The 23,136-nt window shown below is 40.2% G+C and overlaps 1 protein-coding gene across 1 annotated transcript in view; it reads left to right on the top strand.

Moving 5' to 3' along the window:
* Window positions 1-6,545: 6,545 nt before the first annotated feature.
* KCNAB1 (potassium voltage-gated channel subfamily A regulatory beta subunit 1) overlaps window positions 6,546-23,136 on the top strand; it is a 176,991-nt gene continuing 160,400 nt past the window's right edge. Inside the window, exon 1 of the mRNA XM_063306525.1 lies at window positions 6,546-6,781. Coding sequence (XP_063162595.1) covers window positions 6,546-6,781 — 236 coding nt within the window. The remainder of the gene's footprint in view (window positions 6,782-23,136) is intronic.

The raw sequence follows: 23,136 nt of genomic DNA, 5'->3' as shown, positions 1-23,136 counted from the left end.
TGTCATCCTAGATGTGTGTTTCTTATTACAAAGATACCAAAGTAATAAAATGAAAGTCATGATGTCACAGTGCAAGCTACACTAATTTGTAGTTATGTTGTAATGTTGCACACATGTATATGAGTGGTGGAGTTTGTGTTCACAACACAGGTTTCATCACTTCTCCCCTTGCCTTCCCTCTTGGTGGCTGCCGGTGCCTGTCCCAAGTCTTTGCACACATATTTCTAGGTTTAGGTGGCAGCTACAAGCCAGTAGCTATATCATCCCAGGGAAAGATGCAACTTCTGCAGACAGATGATACATGAGTTCTCTTGCAGGCTCCAAAGCACCTTACTGTGCTCAAATCAAAATGATGCCCAGCCCTACAAAGCAGGACCAACCCTGCAGAGCTTCTGAGGTTAGAATGATCTCAGAATGGAAGTAGCATGATCCTTGATCAAAATTTAGGAAGGAAAGAACACTTTCATTGATGCCTTCCACATCAACAGGGCCTTTGGTTTAGAAAGAACAATGATTCCAGCTATGTGGACACAAAAGGGACTTCAATGTAAGCTACCTTAGATCCTGGAGGAAAATCAGGGGATAAATCTAACAATCCAACAAAATAATTTCCAGGTCTTATATCATGTGAAATACATTATTTCTTTTATTCTGACAGCTAAATTGCAAGTATGATCTCCACACCAGTAGAGGGCAATCCTAGCTTTATTTTCTAATCCTACCTTCTGACAACCCCCCAAACAAATTGTTATGGAAGTAGAACAAGCACAGCTCATAATGTTATGGGCCAATGGAGTATTCACTTGGTTATGCAGGATTGAGTATAAACTCAGGAATGATGAAACAGTTTATTTATGAGAACAAGGACAGGCTGGATTAATGCACTGGACTTTTGGGCAGTTGCCACTGATTTCAAAATTTACTTTTACTAATTTCAAAACTCACTTTGGAGTGAGAAGAAGTGAAAATTGCAAACCCAAGATGGACCTCTTTAGTTCTGTTTCCCTCTAGGTTCAAAGTTAACTTTGCTGATAATTAAAGAACACCAGGAATTGTTTTTCATCAAGATAGCTGCATAATTTAATGATTTCCAATCAAGATGAGAACACCATGGGAAAGCTCATATATAAGCTCCTTGTCTCTTTAAGGACCAGAAATCCAATACCAGAATTTCAGTGGCAGCTTTCTGTAAACCAAGGGTGCAGAAATATGACCTTTCCTTGAATAAAAATCTAATAAATTGTTCCTTATTAGGGTTCCTTTGCAGGAGCACTTTTTGCAAAAGTCATGCTTGTAAAATCTAGTAGACTATGCAATCTCACATTATTTGTCCTTTGAACAAGAAGTTTTTGAAACAATTAAAATATAAGATGCTTCTAGGCATTTGTAGAATGTACAAGTTTACGTCCTCTACACAAATGCACAATCAAATACACAATGAGCTGTTTCATGGATCATACAATTAATTACTTTGTTTGGACTATTTGTCCTTGGTGAGGCAAAATTCTTCAGGGGAGAAGATAATCACAGTATCCACTATCCCCCAAAAGCTTGAGATGCTTTTCAAAATTTGGGAAATTCAACATGACTGCCACTATAAAATGGCTCCCTTCTTTGGTGGTTGTGCTGTCTACAGTTATAGTGGGCTACAGTTGAATAGCTAAAGAATAATGTTTACCTTTTCAGAGAGGTAAATGATTTGTTTTATTCTAGAGCTACTATGTTTAACATCTCTCTAAAGAACGGAATTAAACTTGGATAAGCAACTGCATAAGTCATGGAATTTACATGATTAGAATACTACACATGTGTCATTATCTGGCCTGCCCACCCCCAATGGATGCCCATACCTGTTAAATGCAGTGATGAGTTTCATAATCAGGATATATCATAATGTGGCTTGTTTGGTTTTGATTACTGCATTGTATGAGTCTGATCATTATAGCTTCTAAATTCTGGTTCATACCAGGACTCTGGAAGTTCCAGAACAGCTCTGGCCCTCTGTGAACCCACAACACAAGCTAAATTATACAGCTGGGTTGAAATATCCAACTCTTCTTAAAAAGTTATATTTCTTTTGCAGTGGGAAAACTTCACCGGAATTATGGTTGATCCATTACCTCACTTAAAGGAATTCTTGCCCCACTTTTCCTGGATTTTGGTATTCAGGTCTCTTAGTAGGTCTTTTAAGGGCAATGATGGCAGGATTCAATAGGTATGAAACTGACAAAATCTCTGTCTGTTGACTCTTCTTTATGGCAGGGGATCAGTTGGAAAGCCAAGTGCTCGACTGCTTGGATTTGTTAAATTTTCTTTTGGCTTTGGGTGAAGAGGAGGGGTAGTAGAGAGGACTGTCATTCCTCCAGTGGAATGGAAAAGATGAAGTGTTAACATGCTTTTATTGCGTTGTACTTCATTCAGGTGAGCCAGTTTGGTGCAGTGCTTAAGGCATCCAGCTATAAACTGGGAGACTGTGAATTCTAGTCCCATCTTTGGTAAGAAGCCAGCTGGGTGACCTTGGGCCAGTCACTCTCTCTCAGCCCTAAGAAAAAGGCAATGGCAAACCAGTTCTGAAACCTTGCCAAGAAAACTTCAGGCGGTCGCCAGGAGTCAACACAGACTTGAAGGCACACACACAGATAAAAGGTCATTCAGAAACCATGGTTTAGTATGGTAATGTGGGAACCCAGCCATAAAGTGATATCCCATTCCATGCAACCTTGCTATTAAAAAGTAATTTACTAGGAATAATTAGATCTTCCTGTTTCTCTTTGAAAATAATAGCTTGCCATAAGGAAAAATATTAGAAACCAAACCTAAATATTTAAAAGGTATTGCATGATTATTTGTTTGGAGTGAGCGAGTGATCATTAGAATAAGATTCGTTGATGTCACATGAAGTATATTTGCTGAAAAATCAGCAAAAACCAATTAGAAAGACTGGTTAAATTACTGGATTAATCTCATGGATTTGTGGCTACATGATGAAATTACTTTTGCTTTCTCCCATTTTCCATTTTAAAAAATATGCAGTCCTTGTCTTCACACATATGGAGACATCTGATTAGTCTTTGATAAGGTTTTGTTTTGTTTTCTGTTTGTTTTGTTTTGTTTGTTTTAATGGCATTTACACATTTATCCACTTATACTGCCCTGGTGCAATAGATACTGTTTTTTCCAGCTGAGTAAAGACCATTTACACCTGTTGTGAGGTTTGCAAAAGTTTTGGAAAGTGAATTTTGTTCCAGAATGCAATGCAGGAGTCTGCTTTACTTACTTTTTTTTCTTTCAACATTAACAATTTGGCTACAGCTGATTGTGAGTAAACTGAACTGGTTATGGAAACCCAGTTGAACTGTTGACGAAGTATGCTATCAATATTTAAAGAACATTACATCAATCTGCTAGACCAAAGTCAGTGGCAGTATCTTAATTCTACATTTTTCATAGGCTGGTTTGGGATTACCTTGGATGGTGAAAGGTTCTTGTCACCTGAACACATGCTCAAGGGTTACCTGTATAAACAGGGATGTTCAGGTAATATTTCCCTTTACCTTTTACGACATCATGAAATTATTACTGCTTTGAATTAAAATTACTTGCTGGTAGGTTTACTTAATGCTTTGGAGAGCAACCGTAACTTTCCCTTTTTACAAAGAAAAGCTTGTTGCAAGCCTGCATGAGAAGCAGGTGCCAAGCAACTAGAGCCATGATTCATTTAAAATGTCAGTTATACTCTTGGTTATCACCACTATTATATTTTAATTAATTTTTATGTTATTTTATTGCACTTTATGCTAACTTTTTATTTATAGGTTTTCAGTATATGTGCTTCTCTATATATCTGGTTTTTAATTAATTAATTGATTTTTATCCCACCTTTGTTATTTTTATATACCTATTTGATGGATATTGTGATATTTGTTTTGGCTATAAGGCTGTAATAAATGTTTCCTAAGCCTGTTCTACTTAATGAAATTAGTTTGCCATACTTGTGCAGATTCTAAATGAGTTATGGTTCAACAGAGAACCCATAATTAATTCAGGTATATGTCTATGCAGGTGTCTTCTTAAATGTTGCTGACTCTTCCACCTAAGTTATATAGGACTAATTATGCACATGGAAAGATTTCACTTCAGACATAAGATTCCCCCAGGGCCATGTATTCTATTATATCCTCAAGTGAGAAAAAAGAAGTTTCCTTAAAATAAATCAGGAAGAGGGAGGATGAAGGGAAAGTATGGAGATGATCCAGGGTAATAAAATAACTCAAATTCTTTATCTTTTCTTTTTAAAATTTTGACATTTTAATAACGCACTGGAGAGATAAAGCAATGGATCTCATAAAACATTATGTCAAAGAAACATGATAAAACTCAGAATGACCCAAATACTTAATTCAAAAGTACTTTAACAATTTGGCTCAGGTTTTTAATACCTCACGTTTTGATATTAACCATTTTCTAAATGTGACTACAACCATTGTTTATGCAATTTCCCATTTTTAGTCTTTCATTTTCTTATTTTTTATAACAATTTATTCACCTATTCTTTTTGCAAAGTTTGAAAAGGCAATTTATATTTCTATCATAAAATATTCTTATATTCTTATATTCTGTCTTTTATTGGGCTCATCCAGCAAACATGTGTAAAACTTACTCCGTTAACATTACCATTCCAGCCTATTTGGCGGCAGAATTAAATCCTAATTTCTCCATTATTTATTTATTTAGCGTATGGCATACAATGCCAGGGAGTCTACAATGTTTTTTACACACAGTAAATGTTCTGGCGCCGATAGTTGCTAGTTCTTTGTTGCACTGGTGCACCACAAGGGGGCGAGCTAGCTTCGCACCAGCTGGCCAGCAGTGTTGCTAGGGAAGTCGGCTTATCCAGGGCTTTTCCACCAATCCTCCACCATTCGCATCCAGGCAGATCCAGCGCTGGTTCCTGCTCCTGCGCAGAGTGCCGCCAGCATTTCTCCCCACCAGAATGGGGGTACCTATTTATCTACTTGCAGATGGTATGCTTTCAAACTGCTAGGTGGGCAGGAGCTAGGGACGAAATGATGGGAGCTCACTTCCATCACACGAAGCTGGGCTCGAACCATTGGAGTGTCAACCATTTCTGGCCAGCAAACTCCAGCCTCATTAAGCCGCTGCACCACCGCGTCCTCCAATTTCTCCATTATCCTGATATAATCATCCCAACTGGTTGCATCATTTTTAACTATGTTAACATCTGGACCTGTTTTCATGTTCCATTTTCATGTACAAACTTCCATAACTGAAGTTCATTCAATTTTATAAAGTTAGTATCTTTAATGAAGAATATTGCTATTTGAGAAGGTGGGGAATTGGAGTTGGGAAGAGAGCTGTGTTGGCCAGTTACGTCTTCTGTCTCTCCCCCATATCTGCACTAAATACACACAGTGCCAAAACAATTCGATGAGCTCCTAATAACACAACCCTGCTTATTGATTGATTATCTGCCATCACGTCTATGTTGACTCTTAGTGACCACTTAAGTAGATTTTCTCCAGCATGTTCTTAACCTGGTCCTTAAGTCTTCCAGCAGTGCACCCATTGCCAACATAACTGAGTCCATCCACCTTGCTGCTGGTCATCCCTTTCTTCTCTTTCCTTCCACCTTCCCTAACCCTAGAGCCTTCTCCAGAAAACTAGGTTGTCACTTACTGTGTCTGAACTATGACAATTTGAGCCTGATCATTTCTGCCTCTAGTGAAAGCTCTGGGTTGATTTGTTCAATGATCCATTTTTTGTTTTCTTGGCTACTCATGGTGTTCTCCGGAGTCTTCTCCAACACCAAAGTTCTAAAGCTTGAATACTCTTTCTATCCTGCTTCTTCAAAGTCCATAATTCTGCTTAACCTTTAATAATTGTACAGAGGGAAATGATGTTTAATTTAAGTATTTCATACAAAGCACCAGTTTACATCTTCCTCTGGCATGGATTTTCTTGTTCAGACCTGAACTTAAGACATATGTGTTCAAGAATGTAGTCATAAAATACATCAAATAGTACTCAAGAATCTCTAAATCTGTTCAAGTATCCATACCACTGCAACACAGAAATCACATGATGCTCTATCAGAGTTTCCAAGACTGCTTATTTCATATATATATATATATATATATACACACATACACACACATATATATACATATATATATGTATGTATATACATATATATATGTATGTATATATATATATATATGTATGTATATATATATATATATATATATATATATATATATAAATATAAAATACATACATACATACATATATACATATATACACACACTGATACAGCCAAAAAATACAAAAACTGCTACCAGATGCAGCTATAGAAAGCGCACTGCTCTGCTTTCTAGTTTAAGTCTGTAGACATATCTGATTACAGCTTTGTGACCAGGTTAAGGCTGTAGCAGGATAAAAATGCCTGCTGGAAAAAAAAATCAGTTGACATGACTTGAGACCAGAGTCTTAGGTGGCATTTGCCACTGCATGGACAAAGAGCAAGGATGTTTACAGTCCGGACTGGTGGGATAGTGAGGAAAAAGAATCCAGAGTCAAAGAAGCAACTGAATCTGGAAAAGGTCTCCTCAGAAAAGGAGAACAGATGCAGTATTTATGGGCAGATGAAGCAAAAGTCCCGAACTCTGGCCCTTTTGCACCAACTGGAAATGAACTGGGACCTAAAGATCTGCGAATTGTCTTATGAATATACAGCAGCACATGCCAATGGCATGCCTCACAGGTAAGTTCTTGAAGCATGTGCCTTGAAAAACAAATACTTGCAGTAATGATTTTGGAATCAAATGAATCATAGCTATTATGTTTTGTGATAGGTGATCAAAGTATATTTTATTTTGTTCGGAGGTTTCGCCAGATATGAAAAATAACTGTGATTATGCCCTCTTTCCTTATCAGCTTTGTTGTTACAAATTGGCTATTTGGGTAGTGAAATTATGAGTGACTGAGACTGTGATCCTTCACAAAATTGCTGAGATACAAGTGCCACTGAGGATTGCTCTGCTAGCCAAAGAGCTTTTTAACTCAGGGGGAATATCCAGTCAATGTGAAAATATTACTTTACTTGATTTGCTGGAAACAAACTTTTTCTTCCAGCTGCTGAAATGGTGAGGAGAGGGTGCTTTTAATGGAGCAAACTCTTCTTTGGAACAATTGTGTGCAGTTCAACTTTAATTAGTTGATATTAATGTCATAACCTGAGACAAATATTTTAATCAGAACAAAGTCAATAAGGATTCTTCCAGCAAAGCAAGATATAGAAATCAGATAACCTTATCATTGCCATCTCCTGGACCTTTATCAACATCAAATTGTCATGTATCCATGCAATCACGAGGAGTAGAGCTCAACTCTAAGAAGTTTAACTTTAAAAAAAATGATAGAAAGACAACTAGATAAGGGACAGATGTCCTTCCTCAAAATGGCCTGTTTCCAAGCCTTTTCCATTTTGATAGCTCTTTTCCACACCCTTCATTAGCTTCTTGAATTGATATATGAGGGCTGATCACACAATCAAGGGTGTGATGTGTTCTCTGGGCCTCCTGTGGAGGCTGATCTCCCTATTCAAAGGCCACAAGACATCTGCTCAATCTAGTTCTCTGTGTCACTCTTTTCTTAGGAATGCTACCATAGTATCTACTCTGCTGGTATCCATGAAATACCTATGCAGGAAAATCAGGCACCCTCTAATGTGAAACGATAGGGTTAAATTTTAAGTCATCAGGGGTTGGAACTACTTTCCATTACTTATTCAGTTCTGTGTTTGCTTATTCTTCAATTAACAGCTCATGATTTGGCTGCATAAAAAGTGTGCTGACTCAGCTTGCTTTCAAAATAAAAAACTCAGCCAGGAGCATCATAAATCATTGTCTCCAAGCAAATCCAGCGTGGCTGAGAAACAGGTAGCACTCTCCCAACCATGGAGCTATTTCCTATAATAGAAATTATAGCTGGCCAGAAACTAAGGCTGCAGCCCTGTGGGTATGTTTCTGATTACAAACCCCATTAATCCATTGGGTTTACTTCTGAGTAGATATGCATTGGATTAAACTTCATTAATAATATGGAAGTGCACTTACTGGATTTTGACCAATAGATTTGTGGCAGTCAGACTGACTGATTGATTATGTGCCATTAAATTGTTTTTGACTCCTAGCGACCACATAGATAGATTTTCTCCATGATGATCTGTCCCTAACTTGGTCTTTCTGGTCTCTCAATGGTGCACTCATTGCCACCATAACTGAGTCCATCCACCTCACTGCTGTTTGTCCTCTTCTTCTCTTTCCTTCCATCTTTCCCAGCATTAGTGCCTTTTCCAGAAAGGTTGGTCTTCCCATAATGTGTCCAAAGTAGGATAATTGGAGCCTGGTCTTTTTGAGCCTCGAGTGAGAATGCTGGATTGATGTGTTTGATGATCCACTGGTTTGTTTTCTTGGCTGTCCATGGCATTCTCAGGAGTCTTCTCCAACACCAAAGTTCTAAGGTGTCAATACTCTTCCTATCCTCCTTCTTCAAAGTCCAACTTTTGCTTCCATAGAGTGTTATAGGGAATACCATGGCTTGCGTGATTCTGATCTAGCAGTTCTTTCTTTATTTATTTATTTTTCTTTATCAAATTTTACCACTGCCCATCTCCCCCCCAAAGGAGGGACTCTGGGTGGCTGGTTAGCTAGACTTTATGTTTTTTAACAACAACAACAACAGTAGTAAAAATTATAATAATTGACTGGCCAGATTTAAAAATTTACCTTAGGAAAGGGATTGCTGCTTTCATTAAAAGTTCATCTGCTAAACCCATTAGAAGATTATGAATATTACAACAACCTTCTCCTTATACTTTCCAGCAACTGATAGCAAGAATTGATTGCTTCTGATACTGGAATTCCTTTAACTAACAGAGTCACTTGCTGAGATGGGCAGCTATAGAAATCGAACAAATAAATAAATAAATAACAGCCATTGATAGCCTTATCCATGAAAAAGTACAACAATAAAAAGGAACTTCATACATATCTGAAAAGCTGGTTTACTTCATACTGACTGTCCAGGGGGGAAAAAGGCTAAGAAAATGTCATGAGTAAGGATGGCGAGCAGGGGGCTCCCTTCCAGACTGTTAAGCGCATGTGTAGCACTGAGGAATTGGTGAGCCATTCCAAGAGGCACAGATTGGGACCGCCTTAACCTGCGGGGTTTATATGGCTGGGTTTTCCCACGTTTGTTCAGTTTGTTAGGATTACTGTTATGTATTAGCAATAAAACATTAGAGACCAGTTCCCTGAGTGTTTCCTGGGAGTCAGGACAGAAAAGGTCTGTTGTTAAATTACAAACATGGAAGCAATTTATCTGGCCAAGATACATTTTGATCCTTTTAATTAAATCTAATTTAATTACATTTGGAAGATTAGATATGCACCTGGAATGTTGGATTTTTCCAGTAATGCTTGCACATAGATGCCAACCCTTATTTTCAGCCCACAGTGAAAATACAAAGCAGCTTTTCAAGTAGATAGTAAAAATAGGGTATGACCTTAGAGGTAGGAATTGTTTGAACTGGAAATTAAGACTCTGGTGCAACTACTGATATTCCCACAACTGATATTGATAACGTCATAGAACATCCATTCACCATTGCTGGCCAACCAAAAGTAAACTTAGCAGAGGCAGGAAGCTCAGAAGTCCAGCTGTGAAGAAGTTGCAGCAGTCACCAAACCAGCCCAGCCATTCTTCACTCCAGAGCCATTAGTAACTAGCGGTAACAGAGGGTGCTGGCAAGAGGTAAAGACCCTATACCTTTCTCTCTAGCCACGTCTTCTTTGGACAACTGCAATGCACTCTACATAGGAGTCTCTTTGAGGATGATTAGAAACTACAGCTGGTACAGAATTTGGCATGCCCATCTGACTCCTCTAGTTCACAGGCTGCACTAGCTGCCAGTTGATGTCTGGGTGCAATTCAAGTTTCTCATTGCCATCTATAAAACCGTATAGGGCTTGGGCCCTGATTAATTATGGGACCACCTTTCTATCATTGTCTCTGTCCATCCTATAACATGTGGCAGGGTGGGCATCCTCTGAGTCTACCAACAAAACAATGCCATCCTGTGGAATCCCAGAGGGATGCCTTCCCTATTGCTGCCCCTGCCTTCTGAAATAACATTCCCTCTAAGGCCTATCTGGCCTCCACCCAGTTGTCCTTCAGGAAAGCATCAAAGACTTGGCCCAGAGCAGTTAGTGATCCCGCGTGAATGTTTGTGCAGTACCCCCAACACTCGGTAATTATTGCATTTAGTTCTGTTATGTTTCTTGTGATGTTTTTAACCAACTCTACATTACCTTGAGTCATTTTTGATTAGGCTGCCTATTAATTGCCAGCATCATTGTAGGGATGGACAGGATGGAAGAAGGGGCAGGAGTGGAGGAAAGTTTCTAATAACGAGAATCATGTGACTGGGACATGGCAAAGAAGCTACCTCAGTGCTTTAGTGGTGATAAACAAGAGTTACCAGCAAGAGGAGGAAAATACAGGGTTTGGGATAGGAAAGGTCATTATTAGGCTGTCAGCCTCTTCTTCTAAGAAAACGCAGGCTCAGGTCCCTGGGAGAGACTCCAAGCCTGATTCAACCGGTTAGAAATATAAACTAGTGCTGGGTTGGAATGATGCCCAGATGTGCAGGAAGAAGGCCAGAAAAATGCATTTACAGAGAAAAGAAGGAAAAAGACAAACATTTGTTCTGAACTGCACTTGTGCATGTTGTTGCACCAATGAAAGCAAGAGCTCTGTATCTTTCTTCGGGCTGGCAGTATTCAAAGAAATGTACCAGGAAGTCATGACAGCCACTTATACCAGGCTCCGAGGATCGTCTGTAGACCAACCTAATTTTCTTTTTTCCCCTCACAGCAAACGAATGCAGGGAAGAATCAGGGGTGGGGGTGAGATGGTGAAAGGGGTTTGGAAAGAGGCTGATTTCTTCCTTACGTGTTGGCTGAAAGAATGCAGGTCAACTGAGGCTGTTCTTGCAATGGCTGCAGTGAATGTAATCATGGGGTGTTTTAAGTGGAGTTCTGAGGTTTTGAGGAGGAGGAGGATGACAACTTGGAAGTGTCTTCAGTCACCCTAAATATAGATCCTGTTTGGAGGGGGAGGAAAAATTACAGGAGTGGGACAGAAGAGCATCAGTGCTCCAATATGGCGGAATATCAATATTACGGAGGCAATGATATTAATAAGTACAGTACTGGGTACTGTATTTATATAAAAGCTACTGTATGTGAATGTCTTCTTGTGATATGGGAAGCAACCTATAAAACATTTTAAAATTTAATTAGGAAACAGTAAACATGTTGGTGATTAAATTATGTCAACCAATTACTGTTGATATTATAAGCACATATAAATCCAAGACACAAGTAGCTTGTGACAAATTCATAATTGTATTTCATTATAGACACACTACTGGTTAATGAGAAATAGGTTTGTTTTTTTTCAGCAAGAAAAACTTTCAGCTTCAGCATTTAGGAATACAATGTTCCAACAAGATAAAAACTAGCTTGTAAGGACATCTGACTCCTTTGTAATAGATAACTAGCAAATTTACATTATTTTAAAAGCACAACTTAGAAAGGGGGGAATAAGTGCCAAAACTGAACTCTATGGGAGTCTACAAATGCTAGCTTTGGGCTGAGTCACATAGAAACATATTTGGCTTTACCAGAATAAAATTGCATGAGAAACAGGCTTGCCATTTTACTCTCATGACAATGTCCACCCCCTTTTATGATGGGGTGACGCTGGAGTTGAAGGTCAGTACCCATCTTATGTAGTGAGCCACTAAGCAGAAAGGACATATTGACTACTGTATATCAAAAATACAGGAATATATTATCTGAATAACTGAACATTAAGAACAGAATCTATTGGAGGCACTTTGGACCATGCATTGACTGCTGTATCAGCTGTAAAAGCTGAAACAGGAATGATATACATATAGTTTCATAACTTGACAGATGTTGGTGGGTTGATGTGCTAATACATTTATAAAATTAATCTCCTTGGATTCTATCTAGTTGATAATCAGTAATGTCTTGGTTTGATCATATTTATCTGGGTACAGTTTTGTCTTATTACTTTTAATTTGGAGCACCATACTTTTCGGGCATATGCCATCTTTAACTGATCATTGCATGGTCATATTTATTTTAAGGTTCATGGAATTCTAAATTGAGAAAATCCTGAACTGCAGTTTGATTAAGCACACTTAGTAATCTGATTTTTATTCCAATTTATTCCAGTTCGATTGCTTGTATCTTCCTCCCTTCTTTCCTGAAATGTACAGTATAAAGCTGACCAACTCTACAATCTCTCTTTTTCTTTCTGTGGGAACCTCCACACCACTAGTGTTTTCCTTTCCCAACCCCTCACAAACCAATTTGAAGATTACTTGTAATCAACAGTGAGAACCTGAAACAATAAAATACAAGCAGGGAATACCATGAGTTAATTAATGCTCTTTCATCAATCAACCATTAGAGAATGCCAAAAACGTAAGTTCAGCACTGCTCCACTTCAGGCTACTAGCAGTACTGTAAGCTGAAGATCACCTCCCACATATGTACAGAGGGAAATAGATTCATAAAATCTAATTTAATCATAATTTGGTGTATATAGAAATTTGAATATATATATATAAAATCAATGCTACAAATATGCAGAACAACTTCCCTAACTGTAGTCCCAGCACATATGGAGGGTTAGGGAAGGTATTATCAGCTCAATATCCAATATCCAATATTTCCAATATCTTTTGTCCTGCTTTAAACTTTCTACTGACCATCCTCATGAAAATTGTTATTATTTAGTCACTTCCACTTTGTGACTGGATGGACACCTGTTTGCTGTAATTGTCTGCCAGTAACTGCTTCTTTCAATTCTTTGGTTCTTTTATAGTCATCAGTATGAGTATTTAGTCACCTTGTCTTCGGATAGCCTCTTTTAATTGCCTTTTCTTTTCCCAAGCACTGTGGTCTTTTCCCATGATTCTTGCCTTCATGTTATCATGTCCAAAATATTCAAGCCTTAGTTTGATTATTAGTGCTTCCAGTGAGTACCGGTTCTCTTTTATCTGCTACTGAATGATTTGTTCTTCTTGTGGAACAAGGTACTCTGAACAATTTTCTCCAGAAGCACAATTCAAAGCCATCAATTTTCCTTTACTCAGATTTTCTGATGTTCCAACTTTTCAGAGCCATATCTTACAACTGGGAAAGCAACAGTCTTGAAAATATATGTTTCTATTTGCCATGCCACGTCTCTGCACGTTGATATTTTGCTTACATTTGTCACCGTCTTTCTTCCAAGTAGCCAATGGCTCCTTATTTCATGACTGCCTTGAGTTGGCATTACCTTCCAACATAACTTTACTCTAAAATACTAAGCAGCAGTACAATATCTGCACCCTCCTCTTTCACCTTCAGTAAGAGGTTCCCAAAGACTTCCTCACTTCCAGCTATTAAAGTGGTAGCACCAGCATATCTGAGGTTGTTGATGTTTTTCCTAGCAATTTTAATTCCGATTTCTAGTTCTGTTTTCCATTCATGAAAATGAATGCTTTTTTCTCCTGCAAAGTAATTGCACAGTTTTCATAAACAATGGAAATTCTGCAAAATTTCCATACAATCTTGTATTTAAGATACACCAAATTTCCAATTAAAAGCATCTGTGGAAACCATGGTAACATATACTTTCAAACATTTGCAAGTGGAATCTAAATTGGAAGAAGCAAACTTGGAAATCATTGGAAACTTGCTGTAAGTTTCTTCCTTAGCTGCACTGCCATTCATCTTTCCTCAAAGCAAGTTATATCAGTGCAGTTTCTTTCAATCCAGGCTTGAAAAAAATGGGAGGGATCTAGGAACAGAAGCAAGAAAAAGAAAAGAAAAGGAAAGGAAAGAAGCATTTAATAACTCTGCTGTTGGCAATAAGCTCAGTTTTGAGAATTCCGGGAAGAGTACAAGAGGAAAAATATCCTAAATGTTGTCTAAAGAAACCAACATGAGTATTTTATGAGGGTACCTGATTAAAAATGCATTATTTTCCATATTAAATTAACCAGTATGAAATACAGTAGTGCTTTTCTTACATCCTATTACTACTATACTTAAGAGTAATGAATGTACAGTATTAATATGAAACTCCCAGCAACAGATATGATGCAGTAACAACATATATCCTTAAAAAAACCCCCTAAACTCAGCAACATATTTTGGTTCAGTGTGAATCAATAAAAACTTAAATGTTTTTTTTTAAATAAAAAATGTATTGCTTTCTTTCAACTGCAAAAGACATTTTTAGAAATCCAAACTGCACGAATGTAAATCAAAAACAAAATATAAAAATCCTAGTAAAACAAACTAACATGAGTATACAGAGATATAAAAAGAGAAATAGAAAGAGGGGAAAAACCCCAAAATTGCATTGCTACAATGCATTATATTGCTAACTTCAATATAGAAGTGGCTACAACTCAATTTTTAAACAAGATAAATCTTAACCACACAGAATTGTATGATCCAGTTTTTCCTTTTTGCAAATGAAGATCCAGTTCAAAACCTGGGAGGTGACAAATTTTGATCAGGCAACTTTTAATATCTGGTCCACAATTCTCCTTTGAAGAACACATGATAATATTTTGGGCAACTGTCCAAGCTTGAGAGATCCAAAGTTCTTCATAGATAAACAATTTCCAGATTTTTGGAATGTAATGAAACAGGACATGTGCTTTGCTTTTGTAGTGCAATTCAACACAGATAAACCTTCTCTATGATCTGGGACATGCTAAGTATTTAAAAGTTTCAGGGCACAGGCCTGTGCAAAGAAATTGCATAAAATTTGCTTATGTTTAATATCTATGTATGTATCCCGTCCAGTCCACCGGGAGCATGTCTACTGTGGTCTTGTTCTTGGGGATATGAATACATTTTGGGAATATGAGTACCCAGAAAATGGGGTGACTCAAAATGCCAAACCAAAATAGACTGAAGTACTTTGGGCACTTATCCAGATAATTTTTCCTGAAAAATGGCGTTACCTCTTGGAAGATAATTTTATCTGCTCTGCTGGGAATAAAATACGTACAGTATTGTCTTTTTCCTATGCAACTGTGACTGCTATGTTTTTATGCTTTTTCCACATCAAGGTAGTAGGTTGAAGATGACTCAGTAGGCACCTTACTTTTTAATGTTAAGCCGTTTATCAGAATGGTACATTTTAGAATGGAATTTCAAAATGGTAAATCTCTACAGCTCTCTTCCCACATGAGTGCACATAAACATCTCACATGCAAGATAGCACTAGAAGCTTTTAATGTAATTATTGAATGGAGGGCGGGGTGTTGACTATTTGAGTAAAGGGAAGGCCATGCCTTGGTCTATTAGCAGTACTGTGTGAAAACCAGACTCTGCTGTGGGGCTTAATTCATTTATAAAAAGAGTAATGTTCATAGCCATCCTTCGCTGTCCCAGTGATATGGCTTGAAGTGGCCTTCTACAAACTTCTGCTGTCTCCATGCATTTTTCTTGGCCACAAGATGAACATTCTTTACAGCTGCCTTGTTCTGGGAATATATATTTTTTTTAACTTTCTGGTTTAGCTACAGACTTGGAACTTCATGCTTTTATCCCATCCAGGTATAAACCAATTTCATTCTGCTTAGCTTTTTGAGAGCTACTAATGTGAGTTAGCTGCTGCCACCTGCTGAGGCACATTAAGCAGTAATTAGCAAATATGTTTGTCATAAAAAATATACTGTATATAGCTCACTGAGGCCCATTCTGGCCTAAGGATTTGGATGTGGCATGAAAAAAAGAAACAGACTTTGGATCTGTTGCTCTGCAGCTGTCACTTACTATCTTATGACAGCACACTCTCTCTCTTTCTCTCTCTCTCACACACACATTTTGGGGAGGGGAAACATATTAAGGCATTTTTTTTTTCAGGTTTCAGGTACAAGCATTGTCCCACACTCTAAAACTACTTTTAAGGGAGTGCCCAAAGTTGCTTTCCCCACTTTGTCCTGTCACCAAAATCTGAAAGTGAATCTTTGGAGAACTGCTCTTCAAACATATGGACTGACTTAAAAGAAAAATCCTTGTGTATGTGAAAAAGTGAAAAAAAAGACTTTTCTTTCAATAATCACGGACGCCCATGAGTGGGATAGGGTTAGGGGGTCAAGTGAACAGTAGTAAGTCCACTTTCTAATGTTCCTGTGTGTGGCTGCAGAGCTGAGCCCATAGATTAAAGTCTGGAAGAGTCAGTCTGCTTCCTCCAGAAACATTCTGCATCCCCTGCCCCACCTTCCTGCCTTGGGGGAGTTGCTTGATAGTTACTTCTGCTACTGACTGTTTTTGAGGTGGATGTCTTTACTGGCATCTTCCCCCTTAATCCTGATGTGTGGGAAACATAAGACACTCCCCAACACAGACACATAGCCTATGGCCTTATAGCAAGAACAAAGGAAAATAGATGATAAAGATAAATTCTATCAACCAGAAAGTGCAACTAATGGTGGTTCTGCATTTTCTGCTTGGCTCATTGCCAGTACAGGCCACTGACCAGTTCCTGAGTGGGAGAACAGATGACACCCTCCTCCTCCCCGTCCCAGCCCATTATGAATGCACCCCACACCTACATTATCCAGCTTTGTTTCAAAATGGCTGTTTTCTCTCTGGCCTCGTCTTAAGCCTTTCAAAACAGGTGGTCTGCGGAGTTTCATTCTATTCTAGCAGCAGTGCCATCTCTGACTAGCTTCAGTGCCTGGAACACCTCCTCCCCTCCAGGGCTGGTGCTGCTCTGGGCAACCATTTCATCCTGGGCGGTCAGGTTGCTATGCTCTATGTTGGTCAGCAGCAGCCATTTGTTTATAATCCTGCAATTCATGCAACAATGGCCCATTAAGTCAATGGACTATCCTCAGCTACAAGCTGATCCTCCATTCAACCTTTCTCCCAAGGTTTCTGCGATTGCTGGGTGAAGGATGCTCCCCTTGCTTTCCCACCCCCTGTCCACCGTACTTGAGAACTTCCCTTCCCTTCCCTTCCCTTCACACATCTCTAAGTTGCAATGTAGGAATGTTGCCACTTCGTTCTGTGAAGCTGAATTACCAGTTCTTCCTTGCGACACAGTTTTCTTGGTCCTGCAGAGGAAGGTGGGAAAGAAAGAACATCCTGTTCTCTACTGCTGTGATTATTGTACCATCACAGCAACAATGGTGTCCTAAGGGGAAAAAGAAAAAAAGAATGTGTCTGCGGTACTATCAAAGGAGATAATGTGGGAAAGGGGTGAAGGCATCCATGGGTGCAAACATCTGAGAAAGCATCCAAAAGCTGCAAGGATTAGTGAGGAGCGAACAGTCCCTAAGAGGAAAGGGCAGGCATTGGTAGACCAGTCCCCAGAGGAGCAAGCTAGAGAGGCTGGCATTCCCTGCATGGGTGGAAGGGCAAAAAGTGGGGAACAGCCAATCAGTTTACAGTTTACACTAAGTATCAGACTGTTGCCAACCCACTGCAATTCTGACTGGAATTTCTGAGGCGGTCTTAGGAAACAGCTGAGAGAAGCCTGGAGAGACAAGCAGCTTAAGATGCAGAATGGAATTGCCCTGAGCTTCTGGGTAGATATGTGATATTATTGGACTGTCCATAACCTGTTCAAACCTATTCGAAGAGGCCTAAAACACATAATTTACTGAGCGTGTACAGAAAATATAAGTATCTCAAACAACAAAGATTTTAACTAGCATAAACACATCAAAATAAAGGTCTAATTGCAATTTCCTAAGTGAAATATTTACCTATACGTTAGGTTTGAAGCCAACGTCCTCACGCTTGCTCTTGTGGACTGTAAGGAATGCCTAAGACCAAATAAAAGACTCAGACTCTAAATCAGGTTTAAGCTCTGGCTTTTATTTAGAATAGAATGCACACCAGTAAAAAGCTGAGAGTGAGGGAAGCGCGCCAAAAGTTGAATTAAATAGTCTCGCGCCAAACAGCGCTCCACCCCCAAACTCCCCGGGTGTGCCCCACGAGTTCCACGGAGTGACAGGCCATCAAGACTTGATAGGTGAGAGGTCGTCCAGCCCCATTTGCCCCAGGCATCGCCCTGTTTATCTTCCTGCGAGGTAATGGTCCATTACCGGGCGATTAGACCTCGATATTCCTCGAAAGCCCAGACGCGCCTTTCCAAACCTCGCCCTGATCCTTTCTTTATCAGGGGCGTCAATGGCCGACTTCGCCCCAGCTCCTTGGAGATCTTTTCCCCTTCATCAGGGCAGAAGAGGTTTCTCTTTTCTTCCCAACCTTGGCACATCCCTTTTCCTCCTTTTCATGGCTGGCTGGGGAATTCTGGGAGTTTAAGTCCACACACTTAAACTCCCAGAATTCCCCAGCCAGCCATGAAAAGGAGGAAAAGGGATGTGCCAAGGTTGGGAAGAAGAGAGAAATCTCTTCTGCCTTGGGAGAAGAGCAATGACCAATCTTGATAAAATAGTTAAGAGCAGAGACATCACACTGACAACAAAGGTCTGCATAGTTAAAGCAATGGTGTTCCCCATAGTAACATATGGCTGCGAGAGCTGGACCATAAGGAAGGCTGAGAGAAGGAAGATCGATGCTTTTGAACTGTGGTGTTGGAGGAAAATTCTGAGAGTGCCTTGGACTGCAAGAAGATCAAATCAGCCCATCCTCCAGGAAATAAAACCAGACTGCTCACTTGAGGGAATGATATTAAATGCAAAAATGAAATACTTTGGCCACACAATGAGAAGACAGGACACCCTGGAGAAGATGCTGATGCTAGGGAGAGTGGAGGGCAAAAGGAAGAGGGGCCGACCAAGGGCAAGGTGGATGGATAATATTCTAGATGGACTCGTCCCTGGGGGAGCTGGGGGTGTTGACAACCAACAGGAAGCTCTGGCGTGGGCTGGTCCATGAAGTCACGAAGAGTCGGAAGTGACTAAACGAATAAACAAAGTCCACACATCTTTGAGTGGCCAAGGTTGAGAAACACTGCCTTAAGATTGGATTGCAGAAGCTGTAGCTTCATCTTTTCAGGCTTTTCACCCTCCATTGGTAAAGGAATGGTAGCTCCAAGAATTCAGGCCAATATGACCACAGGAGCTGCAGATATGAAGGACTGCTTGCACATTGGGCAAGGCTACCTTAGAGAATGAAAAATGGGGAGGGTTCACCTAGAAATTACTCCTTACTCCGATCATCTTATATCCATGGGGCTGCTGACTACTGAGTCGCCACTGCTTCTATGTAGGTCCCTTTGGGAGTATTTTCCTTTGGAACTTTATAGCACTATAAATTCTTATTTTCCAGAGTTAGTTACCCATTCCTGGTTGCCTCAGCAAACAAAAGCAAAACAAACAGTAATCTCACATTCTGGCCAGAAGAGGGCAATATATTTTAAGCCCTTAGGAACACCTATACAGCAGGCCCCGGGTTAAGAACCAGTTCCATTCCTATGTCTGTCCTTAAGCTGAATTTGTATGTAAGTTGGAACAGTTATTTAGCATCAGTTAGTCAAATGTTTGTCTCAGTATATAGTATATATTTTACCTTTCTATGCATATAAAACACTTAAGAAACACTTCCAAATACACTAAAACATAGTAATACACAAAGTAGTATTGTGTATTTAACCGGAAAATGTGTAGTTAACTTGGATTTTTAATATAATAGTCTTTATGGCAGTCTGTTCTTAACTAGGAGTTATCTGTAAACTGGGACATTCTTAAATCGGGAACCTGCTGTATTTGCAGCCATCTTAACTGCAAGACTGTTGTCTGGCATCTGGAATAGACAACATATTTATGTGCCTGTGGAATTCTGTTGGCTACCAGCAAGTTTTCAGTTTCACTTGACTTAACAAACAAACAAGAAACAAAAGCGTATGTATGTATGTATGTATGTATGTATGTATTTATTTACAGAACTAATAGAAAACTGGCATGCTGCAAAGCAATGCATCAGCTTCTACCGCAATCTCTATTTACTAGAATATCTTTGACCCTATAGATATTTTTAGAAAATATCTAAACATCAGTTTGATCTAGTGGTTAAGGCACCAGACTAGAAACTGGGAGACTGTGAGTTCTACTCCTGCCTTAGGTGTGAAAGCCAGTTGGGTGATGTCATGAGTGCCGTTGAGCTGAAGACATCAGCGCAATGGCACACATGACAATAACAAGGAAACAGGGGAAGGGGCTCAAGATAAGTAGCCATCAACTTACAAAGACTGAAGGACAAGAGACAATGGCTAAACAGATCGCGAGGCACACCCAAGCTGTTAGCGCTAACGCAACGGAGATCGCCCAGCTGACAGCAATCACCGGAGGAATAGGGAAACCGATGATGGGCGATCCTGGAACGCCAGCGGGGCCTCGCAACCCCTCACCTACCGGCAGGACAGCGTGTTGGACAAAGGGGGGTGACGTAACCGCGAGTGAGGGGGCGCTGACCGGCGCGGGGTATTTAAACCCCGCACCGGCGCGCTCCTGTCACTCTCAGCTTTTTTCCTATACTGTATCTACACTGCGAATAAACCAGAGCCTGTTTCACGGAATCAGCGTCTGTGTATTACTCGGAGGTAGGCAGCGCATGACAGGTGACCTTGGCCAGTCACTCTCTCTCAGGCCAACTCACTTCACAGGGTTGTTGTTGTGGGGAAAATAGGAGGAGGAAGGAGTGTTAGGTTTGTTTGCCATCTTGAGTTATTTATAAGAATAATAAAGGTGGGATAAAAATAATCTAAAATAACCCTAATCTACTGTAAATGAAAAAAGACTGCATTTTAACAGTACAGTGTTCCTACCCAGAAAAAAAGACCAAGGTAAGCTAAGACATTCTAGAAACAGAAAAAGGATGGTAGAAACCAACCTTAGCAATTTTTATTCTGGCAGGGGTATCTGGTGGCTGGGCCTGCCCAGTACAGCAGCCATTTTGTGACTAGAAACACCTCAGTTATAGCCATAATTTCAAAATTTCAGATGGGCTCAATGGATATCGTTATAGATAATTAATAGATTAGTATGTTAGTTTGCCTTCAGCAAAGGATCGTTACCTTGTCGTGGTGCTGGAGCTTGAGCACCTCAATGATGCCATGAGCTAAACTGTGAAGGGCCACCCAAGATGGGAAGGTCAGGACAGAGAGATCAGACTAAATGCGATCCCTGGGGAAGGTAATGGCAACCCACTCCAGTATTCTTGCCGTGAAAACTAAATGGATCAGTACAACCAGAGATATGTCAGTATACCATCGGAAGATGAGACCCCGAGGTTGGAAGAAGGTCAAAATGCTACTGGGGAGGAACAGAGGATGAATTCAACTAGCCCCAGACATGATGACGCAGCTAGCTCAAAGCCGAAAGGACGGCTAGCGGCCGATGGTGCTGGTGGTGAAGGGCGAATCCGATGTTCTAAGGATCAACATAACATTGGAACCTGGAATGTAAGATCTATGAGCCAGGGCAAATTGGATGTGGTTATTGGTGAGATGTCAAGATTAAAGATAGACATTTTGGGCATCAGTGAACTGAAATGGACTGGAATGGGCCACTTCACATCAAATGACCACCAGATCTACTACTGTGGACAAGAGGACCACAGAAGAAATGGAGTAGCCTTCATAATTAATAGTAAAGTGGCTAAAGCAGTGCTTGGATACAATCCAAAAACCAATAGAATGATCTCAATTTGAATTCAGGGCAAGCCATCTAACATCACAGTGATCCAAATACACACCCCAACCACAGATGCTGAAGAAGCTGAGGTAGAGCAGTTCTATGAGGATCTGCAACACCTACTGGACAACACGCCTAAAAGAGATGTTATTTTCATCACGGGAGACTGGAATGCTAAGGTGGGCAGTTAAATGACACCTGGAATTACAGGTAAGCATGGTGTCATGAGTAAGGATGGCGAGCAGGGGGCTCCCATCCAGGCTGTAAAGCGCATGCATAGTACTGAGGAATTAGGTAGCCATTCAAGAGAGACACAGATCAGGCCCGCCTTAGCCTTTGGGGTTTATATGTCTGGGTTTTTCCCACGCTTCTTCAGTTTGTTAGGATTTTCTGTTATGTAGCAGTAACAAAACACTAGAGACCTATTCCTTGTCTCAGCGTGGTTCCTGGCTGTTAGGACATCAATCCTAACAAACTCCTACTCCCATCGAAAGAGGGAGGAACAAAGAATTTAAAGGGGAGACATTTGGAAATGTCTTCAGAAAACCAAGAAATTCGGCTCGCCATCCAACAATTGGCAGCAGCCCTGCAACAACACCAACAACAGGTAGATCTACAGGTCAACACATTACAAGCTGCCATGCTACAGCAGTTACAACAACCAGCTCCGATTAACCCACAACCGGTGCCAGCAGCAGCAGCAGCAGCTCCGCCAGTAGTCTTGAGATCTCAGGGCAGTCTACCAGAGAAGTTTGGAGGAGAAGCAGGACAGTTGAGAACCTTTCTCATACAGTGCACAATGTTTTTCGACAGCAGACCGGCACAGTTTCCCACAGACAGAACCAGAGTCACCTTCATCCTAAGTCTGCTAAAGGGACCAGCAGCCAAATGGGCTATTCCCATGGTGGAGAACAATGACCCGATTCTCAATGACTACCAGAACTTTTTGGCAGGGTTCCGAGCACACTTTGACGACCCGATCAGAGAGGTCACTGCCAGCCGGGAAATTTGGAAGCTCAAGCAAGGTAACAAGAGGGTGGGAATCTACATTGCTGATTTCAAGTTGTTAGCAGGAGATCTGGACTGGAATGAGAGTGCATTAAAAGACCAATTCAAACAGGGGCTGGATGAAGAAATTAAGAATGAATTAGTGCGCCAGGGAACACCAGCTAATCTAGAAGCCTTATATCAGTTGTCTGTGGTCATAGATGCCAGGCTAGAAGAGCTCAGACAGATGCAGCCAGGGAGAAACAGGGCCCTCAGAGCGCTTCCAGGATTTCCAGCTCTCTCCGTAGCATCTACTCACTCAGGACCAGAGGAGCCGATGCAGATCGGGGCGAGCA

The sequence above is a fragment of the Candoia aspera genome, chromosome 6 (genome assembly GCF_035149785.1).
Source record: "Candoia aspera isolate rCanAsp1 chromosome 6, rCanAsp1.hap2, whole genome shotgun sequence".
Lineage (NCBI taxonomy): Eukaryota > Metazoa > Chordata > Lepidosauria > Squamata > Boidae > Candoia > Candoia aspera.
This window is presented reverse-complemented; position numbering and strand designations above follow the sequence as displayed.